Raw genomic sequence first — 17,223 nt, forward strand, 5'->3', positions numbered from 1 at the left:
TGACTTCTAGATAGCGAAGAAGGGACCTCCGCACATCCAGTTTTCTCAATTCTCTCGATTTCGGGTCGGAAGAGTCCCCAACCGCGAAAAGCGGGAAGCCCAAACGATTGATTCAAATGAAAAACCGACACGACCATAGGAAGAAAAGAGGGTACCGTCCGCAAGGAAACCCCCGAATCGGAAATGCGCAAGAAGGGCTCCCTACAGGACAGGGTCTGCAACTCGGACACCCGGCGAGCCGACGCAATCGCTACCAGGAAGACAGTCTTCAACATAAGGTCCTTGAGCGTGAAACGCTTTAGGGGTTCAAACGGAGCTGAGCATAAGGCCGAGAGCACCCAGTTGAGGTACCAAGACGGACAAGGGAGCCGCAAAGGACGGAGGTGTGTCGCCCCCCGAAGAAAACGGGAGATATCCGGATGGAGAGCCAGGGACACTCCCCGGACCTTACCACGCAAACAACCAAGCGCCGCGACTTGGACCCGAAGGGAACTGCACGCTAAGCCTTTGGCCAGCCCAGCCTGGAGAAAGCCAAAATATCGGAAATAGCAGCGGAAGTGGGATCCAGACCCCGCTCCACGCACCATTCCTCCAAAACTACCCAGACTCGAACAGAAGCCAGAGACGTAGACTGCTTCCTAGATTGCAGCAACGTGGCAACCACCGCGGCCGAGTAGCCTTTTGCTTCAAGCGATACCTCTCAAAAGCCATGCCGCGAGACAGAAGTGATCCGCATCCTCCCACCAGACGGGGCCCTGACGGAGGAGCTCCGGAAACCCCTGGAGACGGAGGGGGGCCTCCACCGACAACTGCAAGAGGTCCGCGAACCACGGGCGCCGCGACCACTCCGGTGCTACCATGACCACGTTGGACGGGTGCAACCCTAAGCGCCGAAGGAGTTCGCCTATTATCGGCCATGGGAAACACCTACAGCAACAGAACCGTCGTGACACCCTCGGCTCTACACACTTGACGTCGGCTGTAGAAATCGTGGGGCCTTCGCGTTGTGGTAAGCGGCCATCAGATTCATATGGGGCATCCTCCACTTCGCGCAAATGAGAAGAAAAGCGTCGTCTGCCAGCTCCCACTCTCCGGTGTCCAGGTGAGGACGACTGAGAAAATTCGCCGAGATGCCGTCGACTCCGGCGATGTGAGCCGCTGCGATGTTGCTGAAATGTTTCTCGGCCCAACTCAGCAAGAGCCGAGCCACCGCCGCCACCAGTGGGCTTCGTGTCCCGCCTTGGCAATTGATGTAGGCCACGGTGGTCGCAATGTCCGACAACACTCGGACCGCCTTTCCCCGAACCAACGGCAGACAGGACGGCAGCGCCAGGCGAGCCGCTCTGGTCTCTGGCCGGTTGATGGACCATTGCGCTCGCGTCCCCGACCACCGGCCTTGTGCGGACTTGCCGAGGCAAACCGCTCCCCAGCCGGAAAACTGGAATCCGTGGCCACCACCGTCCAGCTGGGAACTAGCAGGGACACACCACCAGGACAGGCTGGATCTCGTGTGAGATGTGAGAAGAAGTAGCAGATGAAACTCCTCTGACACCGGCTTCCAGCAGGATAGCCACGAGGACTGGTAGTCGAAGAGACAATAACCGCCTCCCCCGATACTGAAGCTTGCATATCCGGTCCTGGGCTAGGAACACCTTGCCCTGTTTTGTGTCGAATAAAGCTCCAAGGTATTCCACGGACTGGGGGGTACCAGTCGACCCTTTTTGAAGTTAACGACCCAGTCCAGCGACTGCCAGAGCTGTAAGACCCTGGTCACTACCAGACGGCACTGGGTCTCGGACTTGGCTCCAAACAACCAATCGTCCGAATAGGGATGAGCCAGGAACCTTCCCGGCGGAGCTGCGCTGCCACCAACACCATCAACTTTGTGAAGGTCCGAGGAGCTGTAGCAAGACCGAACGGAGGCGTCCGGAACTGGTAATGCGTTCCCATGATGCAGAACCTGAGAAAACGGTGGAACGATTGCTGGATACCGAAATGAAGGCACGCTTCCGTGAGATCCAGAGAGGCCAGGAATTCGCCTGGACGTACCGAGGCAATCCGCGAGCGAATCGTCGCCATTCTGAAGGGAGGAACGCGAAGACATTGGTCTACGCCCGTCAAATCCGAGATAGGCCTTGACGTGCCGTCTTACTTAGACACGATGAAATAAATGGAGTAACGGCCCTTGCCATGCTGAGCGGGAGGTACGGGGGCAATAGCCCCCCAGGCTCCCCAAGCGTCGAAGGGTGCCCAACACTGCTGCCCTCTTCTCCAGACACTTGCAGGGCGAGACCAGGGACACGTCGGATGGAGTTCGAGCAAAATCTAACGCGTAGCCGTGTCGAATCACGTCGAGGACCCACGGATCCGTCGCTACCGTGGCCCATTCCCCGAAGAATAACGTCAACCTTGCCCCGATGTTTGTAACAACGGCTTGAGGTTGAAGCGAGGGATGGGCCGGCCGTATCTTATTGTGAAGCTTTGGGCCCCGTTCCTGACGGGGTATCTCCCTGTCCCCGGAACCGATTCCCCCGAAAGGACTGCGGCCGCTGAGAGGAGCGGGAGGAGACCGACCTGTAGGAAGACCCTGCAGACCTCTGAGGACGCGACCTCCCGTGAGGACGCGACCTCTCGTTTCCCCGAAAACGGGACCGCCCAACGAATACGGACCGAGCTCTGGACCTGCCCTCAGGCCACCTTAAGCCCTGTTCTCCCCAAGAGACAGCATCAAATCATCAAACTCCTTGCCGAAGAACAGCTTGCCCTTGAACGGCAGCGCATCCGCCGCCCAAGTGCGCGGCCACAAACGACGGCACGCCGAGACGAAAGGCACCATGGCTCGCGCCGAAGTGCGAAGAAGAGCATGTAACGCCTCCGCCCCGTACGCGATCGCTGCCGCCAAACGATCCGTCTGTGATGACTCCTCTGCAGATAGATCCGCGGTGGCCTGACAAACCGGCTCCCAGCGCAGACTGGCCCGCATGACGAAGTTGGCACAGATGGCGGGCTGGACTCCCAAAGCTGAGACCTCAAATCTCTTTGGGCTGCGCCTTCAGCTTCCAACCTGTATGTCTCGGAGAGCAGTAGCCCCCCGTGACCGGGATCCTCGCCCTCTTCGTCACCGCGGAGACCGCCGCATCCACCGTTGGGAACCGGAGGAGATCTAAACCATCTTCAGGGAGCGGATAGAGCTTATCCCTAGCCTTACTGACCTTGAGGCATAAGTCCAGTGTATCCCATTCCCGAAACAGGATATCCGTAGACGAAAAAGAAAAGGAAATGCCACTGCTGGGCCCATGAAAACCCCACAGTACCGGGTCCATATGGGCTTCCTGTCGGGCTACCACTGGCGGCGCAACTATCCCCAGCTCTTGGAGCCTGGCGGGAATAAGTGGGGTAGTTCTTCCCTGCGAAAAGATGGACCACCTTAGGGTCGGCCCCTTTCACGGCCTGCGCCCCTTTGCCCGCGGAGGGCTGAGTGGGATCATCTCCTGTCGGCCCTTGGGTCCCCGACGGAAGCACTTCCGAGTAATCCTCACCTTCCTCTGACATGGAGTCGCTGTCAGAGTCCTGCGGGACCCCCCCTGAGAGGCCGCTTCCCTTTGGGTGGAGCGTGGGGCAAATTCGTGGGGCCCTTGGACCCCTTCTTCGGAGGACCGGACCGAGACGCTCCCCTGGCCCCTTCTGGATGACTGCGCTCGCGGCTTTTATAATGGGGGAGTTTGCGCAACCGCAGCGCAAAATAAAAAACCTCAGAAAACTTCCCGGAGCCCGACGAACTCGACAAACTCTCATCTACACTTGTAGCCTCAGGGGACCCGATTCCCCGAGACATCCCCCTCCCCGTCGGCCCCTGCTGCAGGGAAAACGCGGGAAAAGGGCCGGCATCCCCTGCCATCTCCCGCGCGATTTCGCGGGTGGGGCCTAAAATGGCCGCCACTCCCGCGCTGGGCGGGAAACTCCGGAGGCTTGACTGCTGCTGTACTGCCGCGCGGCAGCGAACAAACGGGCCGAGAACGGCTGCTCCGCGGCCTCCCAGAAGGACCTATACCTCCCAGACGCAAGAGGAACACGGGTCCTCCCTAGAAAAGCGCGCGCGCGCCGAGCCGCAGGCCTGACAAATCGATCAGAGGCATTCGCGCGATCGCGGCGCGAGAAGAAATCAAAGTAAAATTAAAATTAAAAATTTACCCCCCCGGCAAACGGCGACCCCACCCCGAGGGACCCCGAGACAGAGTCGAACGTAAGGGAGAGCCGGCGGGACGCAAAGTTCAAAAGAAAACTTTTTTTTTTTTTTTCCAAACCTGTCGCTGTCCTCGGTCCTGGGGCCCTGCTCCAGCGGGGGTGAGTGAACCGGGCTCCCCGGTGTCACCCCCGACGCTGCCACTGGAATAGCCGGGTCCTCAACCCTGGCAGCGGCCTCTACCAGGGGGGGATAGTCCCCTCAGGACCTTCCAACCCCCCTGGGAGGCAGGGCGGACGGGACTTCCTCACAGGAAATTGAAGAAAAATAAAGAAAAAATATTTTGTAAGAAACAAAAAGACTGGAACTATAGCCAACCAGTACTGACTTAACAAAACACAGAAAAAAACACTCAACCCTGACTAACTACCAGTACCAGGGCAGGCAGAGGCTGTGACTGCACCTGCACCATCTACTGGAGACAGAGTAAGACTGGGGGGCTGTGACTGGCACAGGGGCATATATGGCTCCGCCCACAAGTTTTAGTCTGTCTCCATCTACTGGTGCGGAGTCACAACCCAGGTGTCCTGGACTGATCCTGGTACGTACAGGGAACACAAATTCTGGTGAGAAGGGGGGAGGAACCTAGCACATCCTCCTTCAGAGGATCCTGGTCCGCCCCCAATTGGCTTCCATAGGCCTCCTCCTCGGAGAAATCAGGAGACAGAACAGGCAGGAGATCCCTTCCCCTTGTTGCAATCTGTGCCTTAGCCAACAGAGAATCCAAAATGGCCGCCATTCCTATGCTCAGCAGGAACGGAGCAATGGCCTCCTGCGCAGCAGCTCCAGAGCCAATGGACCTCTGCTGCAAAGAAGCTGACTCAGTCCCTGCCATAGTGCCTTTTCTCCTCCCCCACTCCCCCAGGAGAGGCATCAGTGACAGTGATCGGCCCAAGAGAGGCACGCGGTACTCTCTCCACACACAGCACATCTGCTGGCCCCCAGCATGGCTGAAAATGGTTGCAAAAGCGCAGCATACGCCAGAGCAGGAGCACACTCGGGAGATGCACCGGAGATCATACCTCCCCACAACCCTTCTGCCACTGACGAGGAATGGCTCAAATAACCTTAAAAAAAAACCAAAACAACCAAACCCCACCCCCCAAAAAAAGCCCACTCAGCTAACAAAAAAGGAAAAAGGCTTTTTAAAAAAAACCAAACTTTATAAACCAAGAAACAAAAAAAGGAAAGCTATCTGAAAGTTTATCTGAAGAGTGGCAGAGGCTTCTCTTCAGGCTCCTGAGGGTAAGAGAACTGGACTACCAGTTGTTACCCCCAGCATGGATCAGTGTATATCCATGAGCATTTAAAGGTCCCCAACCCCTGCTCATTCTTCTCTAACACCAGGAGGGATGGTCCCACCAGGACCTGCCAACCACCTGGGAGGGAATTTCTCCAAAAACTAAATTTTTTTTTTTTTTAATAGGTACAGAACTGCAGATAAGAGGCGGTGTGTCTGCGAAACTTTCTCTGTATCCATCTGCTGGAAGGGAGGCAAAACCCAGGAGTCTGGACTGATCTGGGTACGTACAGGGAAACAAAGTGTGTGATTAGGGATCCGATATTCTATCACAAGACCTGCTATTAAGTTCACTTAGAGAATAGCCACTGCCATTAGCAATGGTAACATGGAATAGACTTAGTTTTTGGGTACTTGCCAGGTTCTTATGGCCTGGATTGGCCACTGTTGGAAACAGGATGCTGGGCTTGATGGACCCGCATGTTCTTATGATCTGTGAAAGACTTAAATTGATTGTTCACAAGAAGTTGTCCTAAAGAGCATAAGCCATGTATGTTTTAAAGATCAACATCTGGAGGTAAAGTACACTGGGATAGTGCTTTCATGTAAGATCCCAGTGCACTTTCTCTCCAGATGTTGATCTTTGGAATATGGTTCCAGGGGGAATGACTCAGAACCAATATCAGGAAATATTTCTTCACAGAGAGGGTGGTGAAGGCATGGAATGCCCTTCCAGAGGAGGTGGTGAAGAAGAAAACAAAGGATTCAAAAGGGCAATGGATACACACTGAGGATCCATAAAAGCAAGAGGATGGAAATGAGCTAAGTGTGCATGGGGGTAACTTGTTGGTACGGCGGTTACTGCCCTTAGCAGAAGGCGTGGAGATTGCTACCCTTAACCAATAAGCCTTGATGCTTTACATGCAATTGCAACACTGCTCCCCACTTCAGCAGGGGAAAAGAAGAAATGGATTCAGACCTCAACCAAAAAGGCCCAGACTTCTATGATCTGGGATACTGATACACAGACAAAAGGGGAAAAAGCGCAGGACTGCTTCTATGGCCAAGTCCATAAAACAAAGCATCTCAAGCAGCACTGTCAATTTTCAAGAAAGCTCATCACCCAGTAAAGACGATGCTAGCAGTAAATTTTTTTTTATGGGTTATCATAAGGCTTGGGGATAACTGCACGGAGCAGCAGTTACTATCCTCAGACACATGGGGGTAACCTGCACAGAGCGGCAGTTACTACCGTCAGACACATGGGGGTAACCTGCACAGAGCGGCAGTTACTACCCTCAGACACATGGGGGTAACCTGCACAGAGCAGCAGTTACTACCCTCAACAGACACATGGGGGGTAACCTGCATAAAGTGGCACTTACTACCACTAATAGCCACCGACCGTGAGCCAAGTGCCCCTGACACCCCACGCCCCAAACAGAGGCTGGCGTCTGTGGTCACTACTACCAGTCCAGGACCTCCAGGTCCACTCCTTTCTCCAAATTGGGTCATGACAGCCACCATGAGAGACTGGATCTGGATTCCCTTAGAAGCAGGAAAGGAAGCTGAAACTCCTCTGACAATGGATTCCAAAAGAGCCCACTGGAGAGGCTGCATGTGAGCAAACGCCCACAAGACAAACTTCAGTGAAGATGCCATAGATCCCAGAACCTGGGAAATAATCCCAGCCTCTGGGAACTGACAGACGCAGCAGATTAAGCACTTGAGTTGCAACCTGACTACCCTCTCCGAGGTAACGTACACCTTGCCTAATGGTAAACAAATAAGTGAAAAAAAAAAAAAAGTTTAATTTGAAAGTAATGAAACAAACTGATATTCCAACGACTGGGCCTGCTCCAGATGGCTCTTTGCTAGGTTTAATCACCCAACCCAGGGACCTCAAGCACTCCTTGACATCTTGAACCGAACGACGGCACTCCATCTTCGACTTCACCCAGATGAGCTAATTGTCCAGGTACGGATGTACCAGAATCCCTTCCTTAGCCACCACTATCACCTTCGTGAGGTCACCAACCCGAAGGGTAGGGCTCAAAACTGAAAATGCTCTCTGAACACTGTGAATTGCAGAAATCTCTGCTGGTCTGGCCTTATCGGAATATGTAGGTATGCCTCGGTTAGATCTAATGAAGAAAAAAACTCTCCCTTGCGTACTGCTATCACCGTCTGTAGTGTCTCCATATGAAAATGCAGCACCCGCAGCACTGCGTTGACCTGCTGCAGATCAAGAATGGGCTGAAAGGTGCCATCCTTCTTGGGAACTACGCAGTAAACTGAATATCTTCCGAGTCCCTGCTTCCCTGGGAGAACCGGAACGATGGACTCCAGTTGCTGCAGCCACGGCAAAGTGTCCCACACTGCTGCCCGCTTGGCACAATGGGACACCCACCACATAGGCCTCCCTGATCAGGTGCAAAAATTCTAAGGCATAACCATCACCTCCAAGACTCATTGAGACGTGATCTTGGCCCACTCCTCGAAAAAGTGGCTTAACCTCCCGCCAATGGCTTCCAGGGAAGAGTAGACTGGCCTCCCTTCCTTTATTGGGAGGTTTTACTTCCTCCTGCCCCCTGGCCTGTATCTCTGGAAGGCCTTTGACAGCCCTGCTGCCTTCCAGCATCTTGTTTCTGTGCCAAGGCAAAATTCCTATTGGAACAAAACTTCCTCATCTCTCAAAAGCACAAATGCAGCAGAAAGCTCTTGACAGCTTCTTGTCCTCGGGTAACTTATTCCCTGTCGAGACCCCCAAATACTTCATCAAATGTTCCAGATCTTCTCCAAACAGCTTCCCCTTTAAAGGGAAGATTATACAGCTGCGCTTTTGACCACACATCCGCCACCCAATTGCACAGCCATAGGAGCTTCTGAGCCACTACCATGGAGACCATGGTCCTGGCCCTCGTTTGGACCATATCTTACAAGGCATCCACCACATAGGCCACTCCTACCTCCAACTGAGCTGACTGGTTGGAATCAGTGGGAGTCCTTGACATCTGCTCCTGTGTCTTCTGGACTCAGCCTAAACACGCCCTCTGCATCAGACTAGCAAAGACAGCACCCTCGAAGGCTCAATGCTGAGACCTTATTCTCAGCATTGAGCTGATGGTGATGGTGTCTAATGATGGTGTCTAATGATGGGTGTCTAATGATGGGTGATGGTGTCTAATGATCTGAAGTCGGCGAAACAATGCGACAAGGCGATAGCTAAAGCCAGAAGAATGCTGGGCTGCATAGAGAGAGGAATATCGAGTAAGAAAAGGGAAGTGATTATTCCCTTGTACAGGTCCTTGGTGAGGCCTCACCTGGAGTACTGTGTTCAGTTCTGGAGACCGTACCTTCAAAAAGACAAAGACAAGATGGAGGCGGTACAGAGAAGGGCGACCAGGAAGGTGGAGGATCTTCATCGGATGACGTACAAGGAGAGATTGAAGAATCTAAATATGTACACCCTGGAGGAAAGGAGGAGCAGAGGTGATATGATACAGACTTTCAGATACTTGAAAGGTGTTAATGATCAAAAGACAACGACAAACCTTTTCCTAAGGAAAAAAATCAGCAGAACCAGGGGTCACGATTTGAAGCTCCAGGGAGGAAGATTCAGAACCAATGTCAGGAAGTATTTCTTCACGGAGAGGGTGGTGGATGCCTGGAATGCCCTTCCGGAGGATGTGGTGAAGACCAGAACTGTGAAGGACTTCAAAGGGGCGTGGGATAAACACTGTGGATCCATAAAGTCAAGAGGCTGCCAATGAAGAGTGGGTGACTCGCCAGAATGATGGCTACTGCCTGGAGTCAATACCCTTATTAAATAAACATACACAGGCTTGACTCCAACATCGCTCTAAGCTTCAACAGCAAGAGGAAATGTGGAAAAAAGGATTCACACTCACAAAGAGGGGAGTAGCTGGCTTGTTACGGTGGTTACTACCCCAAATCAAATAAGCCTGATACTTCACTTTCAATGCATATACAGCATAGTTCTCTGATTCAACGGCAGGGGAGAAGAAAAGAGGGTTCGCACTCACAAAGCGGGGAGTAGCTGGCTTGTTACGGCGGTTACTACCCCAAACCAAATGGGCCTGATACTTCACTTTCGATGCACATCCAGCATGGCTCTCTGCTTCAACGGCATGGGAGAAGACTTATACGTCACGCATATCCAGCATAGCTCCCTGCTTCAACGGCAGGGGCGAAGAAAAACAACCAATAAGGGCTAATAACATAGTCTGGGTAAAACAAATAAGCATGGGTGCAGCTTGCTTATTGCGGCGGCTACTACCCCAAACTAATCAAGCTAGATATTTCACTTGGATGCAGCTCCATCACTGCTCTCTACATTAAAGGTGGGGATGGAAGGGAAATAGAACCAAGAGCTAAGAGAAACAGATAAGTATGAGAGAAAATATGTGTGAAGCTTGCTGGGCAGACTAGATGGGCCATTTGGTCTTCTTCTGCCGTCATTTCTATGTTTCTATGTTTCTATGTTTCCTTCAGCAGGATTTCCAGCTTCCGATCCTGGATATCCTTCAGCGCAGCCAATCCTACCCACAGGAATGGTCGTCTTCTTGGTTACTGCAGACACCGCAGCATCCACCTTTAGGCAGTTTCCAAAACTCCAGGGTCTCTTCCTGCAAGGGCTACAATTTAGCCATAGCTCTGGCCACTTTTAATCCTGCCTCAGGAGTCTCCCACTCCCAGTCCACCAACTTCACCTTTTTCGGCAAAGTAAAGGGGTGCACCCCTTCATTGTCTGAATCCTCCTGCGTGACCTTGATCCCCAGTTCCTCCAAAACATGGGGACTGAGGGGGCCGAAGTTCCTCCTTGCGGAATAATCTCATGACCCTCAGGTCATCTCTTTCTGCAGCCGAACTTCCCCCACATCCTGATCACTACCCACCAGAGCACTCCCAGGATCAACCTCCAGGTCCAACTGAAGATCTTGACCCTCCGATTCTCAGAGTTCTCTCCATCTTCCCCCTGATGTACGTCCCAGACCCAGGAGCTGAAGAATCCCCCCAGACCTGGGCTGCGCACCTGTCCTAGGCTTCTCAGACAAACCCTGGGACTTCTGGAAGGCCGGACGCTTACTCGACGCCTCCCTTCTTACATCAGCCGACCGCACGGCCCTGCCAAGCACCTCTCCAACATTTTTTGTTGATAATCTCCAGACTGCAGGTTTGTACCTCTACCATGTGCTGCAGACAGAGAAATACTGAGGAACTGCAGGTGGCACTCTTGGCTAAGCAGCAGTGCCTGAAAGGTTTATTCTCTGCCTCCTTCTGCTGGTAGGGATACAAAACCCATTTTGTCTGGACTGATCTGGGGTATGAATAGAAATGATAGGTTACAAATTAATTGCAATAGGTCTAAAATTTCATTTTTGAGTTCTTTCAGAACCATGGGGTGTATACCATCCGGTCCAGGTGATTTGCTACTCTTCAGTTTGTCAATCTGGCCTACCTCATCTTCAAAGTTCACCGTGATTTGGTGCAGTTCATCTGAATCGTCACCCTTGAAAACTGTCTCTGGAACAGGTATCTTCTCTACGTCCTCCTCAGTAAACACCGAAGCAAAGAATTTATTTAGTCTTTCCTCGATGGCCTCATCTTCCATAAGTGCCCCTTTAACCCCTTGGTCATCTAACGGTCCAACCAACTCCCTCACAGGTTTCTTGCTTCGGATATATTTTAAAAAGTTTTTATTGTGAATTTTTGCCTCTACGACCAACTTCTTTTCAAATTCTCTTTTAGCCTGCCTTATCAATGTCTTACATTTAACTTGACAATGCTTATGCTTTTATCTATTTTCTTCAGATGGATCCTTCTTCCAATTTTTTAAAAGTTCTTTGGGCTGAGAAAGCTTTTTTCACCTCGTCTTTTAACCGCATCGGCAATCGTTTAGCCTTCCTTAATGTGTGGAATACATCTGGATTGTGCTTCAAAAGCAGAAGTACTAATAGGACCAGGAGGGAGAACAGATTCTCAGGATCAGCCTTCATATCACCCTGTACTGTGTAATACCTCATTCTGTACAGTATTACTCACTTGTATGCTAATACTTTCAATTTGTACAGTTTATTACTCACCTTCACCCTCAATACTTTCTATTACTCTGCACAGTATTTATTACTCACCTGTGTACGAGTGAATAGCTTCCTTCTCTCCGGACTCCTGGTGATCACAGGCATACGGCACTCTCTCTTGTTTAATCCTTAACATATCAAGATTTATCCTTTCATGCTCTGTATGCGAGAATGAAAAAGGAAAGTAAGTTACTACTCACCTGTATTCTGTGATAACAGATACTGAATAGAGTAAGAAGAGGTATCACTCACCCGAGTAGGAGTGCGTAGCCTCTCTCTCGCTTGTTGCCTGGGGATACAGCTCTTCCTTTTGTTTAATCCTTGATAATATATCTGGTCTGATTATTGCATGGTCTGTTTCTAGGAATAAAATAAAAATCACATGTCTAGGGAGCACCAGCATGTGAGCAGATCTAGCAGATAGAAACAGAAAAATGATGGCAGAAAATAACTCCCATCAGTTTCCTAGAGATCTCCTGTATTTATCCCATGCTTTCTTCAATTCAGATGTTGTTTTTGTCTCTACCACCTCCACAGGGAGGCCTGTTCTATGCAGCCACCACCCTCCTCTGTAAAGAAATATTTCCTTAGGGGTAGATCTTTAAAAAATACGCGAACAAAAGTACGCTGGATTTTATAAGATATGCGCGTATCTTATAAAATCCGGGGTCGGCGCGCGCAAGGGGTTGCACATTTGTGCAACCTGCGCGCGCTGTCTGTTCCCTCCGAGGCCGCTCCGATTTCGGAGCGGCCTCGGAGGGAACTTTCCTTCGTCCTCCCTTCCCCTACCTAACCCACCCCCCCCCCCGGCCCTATCTAAAAACCCCCCCTAACTTTGCGAGCGCCGGCTGGCAGCCACGCTCTATCCTCCGTTCCCGGGGGCCTCGACCATGCCCCCGGGCCGGCGCCACACCCCTGGGCCCGCCCCCGAAACGCCGCATCGTTTCAGGAACGCCCCTGGACACGCCCCCTCCCGCCCCTTTTCGAAAGCCCCGGGACTTATGCGCGCCGGCGGCCTATGCAAAATAGGCGCGCGCAGGCCTTTTAAAATCCCCCCCTTAGATTTCTCCTGAGTCTAACTCCTTTCACCCTCATCCCATCAACAGCACTGCGTCTCTGGCTTATTTTATAGCCAATGTAGGACTGCTTTGTTTTTAATTATGGGTGTTTGTAAATAAACAAAACTATAGCAAGGTCTGAAATATTGTGAGGCAGGGAAGCAGGGCGGGCCAAATGAGCTTTATCTAGATGGGAAAAACTAGGGGTAGTAACTGCTGCAGTTACGGCCCTCAACAGAAGACACGGGGGTAACCTGCACAGAGCGGCAGTTACTGCCCTCAACAGAAGACACGGCGGTAACCTGCACAGAGCGGCAGTTACGGCCCTCAACAGAAGACACGGGGTTACATGCACGGAGCGGCAGTTACTGCCCTCAACAGAAGACACGGGGGTAACCTGCACGGAGCGGCAGTTACTGCCCTCAACAGAAGACACGGGGGTAACCTGCACAGAGCGGCAGTTACGGCCCTCAACAGAAGACACGGGGTTACATGCACGGAGCGGCAGTTACTGCCCTCAACAGAAGACACGGGGGTTACATGCACGGAGCGGCAGTTACTGCCCTCAACAGAAGACACGGGGGTTACATGCACGGAGCGGCAGTTACGGCCCTCAACAGAATACACGGGGTTACATGCACGGAGCGGCAGTTACTGCCCTCAACAGAAGACACGGGGGTTACATGCACGGAGCGGCAGTTACGGCCCTCAACAGAAGACACGGGGTTACATGCACGGAGCGGCAGTTACTGCCCTCAACAGAAGACACGGGGGTAACCTGCACAGAGCGGCAGTTACTGCCCTCAACAGAAGACACGGGGGTAACCTGCACAGAGCGGCAGTTACGGCCCTCAACAGAAGACACGGGGTTACATGCACGGAGCGGCAGTTACTGCCCTCAACAGAAGACACGGGGGTAACCTGCACAGAGCAGCAGTTACGGCCCTCAACAGAAGACACGGGGTTACATGCACGGAGCGGCAGTTACTGCCCTCAACAGAAGACACGGGGTTAACCTGCACGGAGCGGCAGTTACTACCCTCAACAGAAGACACGGGGTTACATGCACGGAGCGGCAGTTACGGCCGTCAACAGAACACACGGGGTTACCTGCACGGAGCGGCAGTTACTACCATAAGCAAATTGTTGGGGGACTTGATGGACCATTTGGTCTTTAAATGCTGTCATTACTATGTTATATTTAAAAGCACCTATAACCGCTAGTACCTATCTCCAATAAAGCGTCGGCATGGGCAGAGGCAAAGTTTTCGTTTCAGTTTGTTTCATTACTTTCAAATGAAACTTTTATTTTTTCACTTATTTGTTTACCATTAAAGTCAACAGGGGAAGCAATGCAGTCTGAGCATCAAAACTGAGGTTTTCTAAAGAAGCTTGTGGGCAGACATCATAAGGGGAAAGAGAATGCCAACGCACCAAGGCTGGGGCAAAGTAGCACAAAAGTGGCAGGAATAGCCTAAGGGACTGGAGAGAGGGAAAAAAAAAAAAAAAAAAAGTGCCAGCACTGGCAGCAGCTCTCCAACGTACCGCCAGAGGAGCAAAACGGCGTCAAGACTTCAGGAGAGCGCATGGATAAGAGTGGCAGCACGAGAGGGGCAAAGCGGCACCGTGAGTCGCATGAACATCTTAGGTTGCCATGATGGAGGAAAGGAAACATTGGTTTTTACCTGCTAATTTTCGTTCCCGAAATAACACAGATCAGTCCAGACAGGTGGGTTTTGCATCCCTAACCAGCAGATGGAGACAGAATAAGAACTTTTCAGACACTGCTACATAACCGAGAGTGCCACCTGCAGTCCCCTCAGTATTGACCTGTACCCAAGCCAAACTAGCGGGAAGCACAACTATCCCCTGTCCTCCCAGGACCAATCTCCAACCTTTGGTTTGACCCCTCCTGAACTAGAGCCTCACACCACCACCACAAACTAATTAAAACCTGGTAGTCCTATCATTGTCGCAGAGGGGCTGAGAGGAAGCTCTTCGCACGACCCTGCATAGGTAGTGGATACGAGAGCAAGGGAGGGTGGGGGTATTGGGACCCAGTCACGGAATCAGTTTTATTGTGCTGGATACAACGGGGAGGGGGGGGGGGGGGGTCGAGGAGGTATGAGATGGAGTCGGTCTCTCAGCCAGATACATTGATTGCAACTGTGCACTGGATTGTTACTTTGTTACTTACTTGCTTTATTGTTTACTATTGTTATTATTATCCTTATCACTGTTCTCAATAAAAAACTTTAAATTAGAAAAACAAAAAAAAACCAACCTGGTAGTCCTGTTTAGGTTGTGAATATACATATAATAAAAATCCTCAGATTGCATTCAGGCAAGTCTAGCAGTCTTCGGTCTTTCGTAAATAAGGGGCTGGGTCTCTAGACTGATTTGTGGAACTTCAGGAATGAAAATTAGCAGGTAAGAACCAAATTTTCCTTTCCCGTTTGTGCCCCAGATTAGTCCAGACAAGTGAAGATGGAAAAATAACCCATGCTATAGTTAGAAAATGCTAGGTTCCATATTAGGTGCTACAACCCAAGAAAGAGATCTAGGCGTCATATTTATTTATAACTTTTCTATACCGAAGTTCAAATAACAGAGTTACTTATCACTACGGTTTACATTGCAACAGTCAACATACAGTGACAAAAAATAATTGTCTTACATAGAACAGGAGGAGAAAAAAAAAAACTTGGGATACAACTTAAGCAGGGGGAAAAATTAACAATTCAAACTGTTAAGGGCAAAACAGAGAAAAGAAAAGATTTGACTTATTCGGGTGACAGAGGTTTAATGAGAGTCTCATGTTCAGACTGGATTGATTAGGCAACGGAAGAAGCATGTGCTAAAGGATCTCCGCTTGTGAGGTGAGTCCGTGGAGGAGGCGGCCAGGACGAGTGGTTATGGGAAGGCTTGTCTGAACAGTAGCGTCTTAAGTCTCTTCTTAAAAGTAATGGGGCATTGTTCCTGTCTAAGGTCGGGAGGAAGCAAATTCCACTGTTTGGGGCCTGCGGCAGAAAGGGCTCTTCTACCTAGGGAGGTTTTGATTGTAGGTGCTCTGAGAGTGTCTCTTTGTGCTAATCTAAGAGGACGGGTGGAGGTGTGAAATTGCAGGGGGGTCGAGAGGTCCAGCGGGGCGGTGCTGAGTGGCTTTGTAGGTGATTGATAAAAGCTTGTGGAGGATTCTGAATTTGACTGGGAGCCAAAAGAAAATTAGGTTCTTACCTTTTGCTAATTTTCGTTCCTGTAGTACCGAGGATCAGTCCAGACTCCTGGGTTTTGCCCCCCCTCTAGCAGATGGAGACAGAAGTTTATAAACAAAAAACTCTGCCTACATATAGGCTGGTGCCACCTACAGTCTGGCAGTATTACTGAATGTCAAAGTAGCAGGATAACCCGCAACAAATAACCCAAAGAACACTGAAGATTACCTCCAAACTAAGCCAAACTGAAGCTTAACTCCACCCAACTGGGTACCGAACTCGAGGCAACCAACAAACAAACATATTCCAGAAACAGCACACAGACCACACATCCTCTTCCGGCAGACAACCGCAATACTGGGCGGGACTCTGGACTGATCCTCAGTACTACAGGAACGAAAATTAGCAAAAGGTAAGAACCTAATTTTCTTTTCCCTGTACGTACCAGGATCAGTCCAGACTCCTGGGATGTACCAGAGCTTACCTTACTGAGGGTGGGAGCCGGAGAGGCCTGCTCTAAGCACCCCTTCTCCAAACCCCGACGACCCTGGCGCCTTCACATCCAAACGATAGTGCCGGGCAAAAGTATGGACTGACTTCCAAGTGGCCGCCCTACAGATCTCCTCTGTAGGGATATGTTGGCATTCCGCCCAGGATGCAGCCTGGGCGCGAGTAGAGTGGGCTTTCAGTCCCACCGGTAATGGTCTCCCCGCCAACAAATATGCTGAGCGAATGGTTTCCTTCAACCAACAAGCAATTGTAGTCTTGGAGGCCGCTTTACCTAGCCTGGGACCACCATAGAGGACGAACAGATGATCGGAGACTCTGAACACATTAGTGATCTCCAAATAGTGCAACAAGGCGCGTCGAACATCCAGCTTCTGCAGGTCCCTAGCCAAGGGATCCGAAGACTGCACCTGACCAAACGATGGCAACTCCACCGTCTGATTGACGTGAAAAGACGAGACCACCTTTGGTAAAAAAAGACGGCACAGTACGCAAGGAGACTCCTGAATCCGAAATCCTCAGAAAAGGTTCCCGACAAGACAGAGCCTGCAGCTCAGAAATCCGCCTCGCCGATGCCATGGCCACCAAAAATACTACCTTGAGCGTCAAGTCCTTAAGAGTGACGTGCCGCAGAGGCTCAAACTGTGCCTTACACAGCGCCTCAAGAACCACATTCAAATTCCAAGACGGACACGGAGGACGAAACGGAGGGCGTAACTGTTTTGCCCCCCGAAGGAAACGCACCACATCTGGATGCTGCGCTACCGAAACTCCGTGCACCCGCCCCCGCAAAGATCCTAGCGCTGCCACTTGCACCGCAAAGAACTACAGGACAGGCCCTTAGCCAACCCCTCCT

General features: G+C 51.2%; 1 protein-coding gene across 1 annotated transcript in view; it reads right to left on the reverse strand.

Annotated features, from left to right (window-relative positions):
• The window catches only part of LOC115083653 (oocyte zinc finger protein XlCOF6-like), a 50,444-nt gene that overhangs the window by 18,239 nt on the left and 14,982 nt on the right, over positions 1–17,223 (reverse strand). Inside the window, exons 2-3 of the mRNA XM_029587599.1 lie at positions 11,840–11,947; positions 11,639–11,746 (exon numbers count right to left, since the gene is read on the reverse strand). Of these exons, the coding sequence (XP_029443459.1) occupies positions 11,639–11,746; positions 11,840–11,947 (216 nt within the window). The remainder of the gene's footprint in view (positions 1–11,638; positions 11,747–11,839; positions 11,948–17,223) is intronic.

This window comes from Rhinatrema bivittatum, chromosome 2 (assembly GCF_901001135.1).
Source record: "Rhinatrema bivittatum chromosome 2, aRhiBiv1.1, whole genome shotgun sequence".
In the NCBI taxonomy this organism is placed as follows: Eukaryota; Metazoa; Chordata; class Amphibia; order Gymnophiona; family Rhinatrematidae; genus Rhinatrema; species Rhinatrema bivittatum.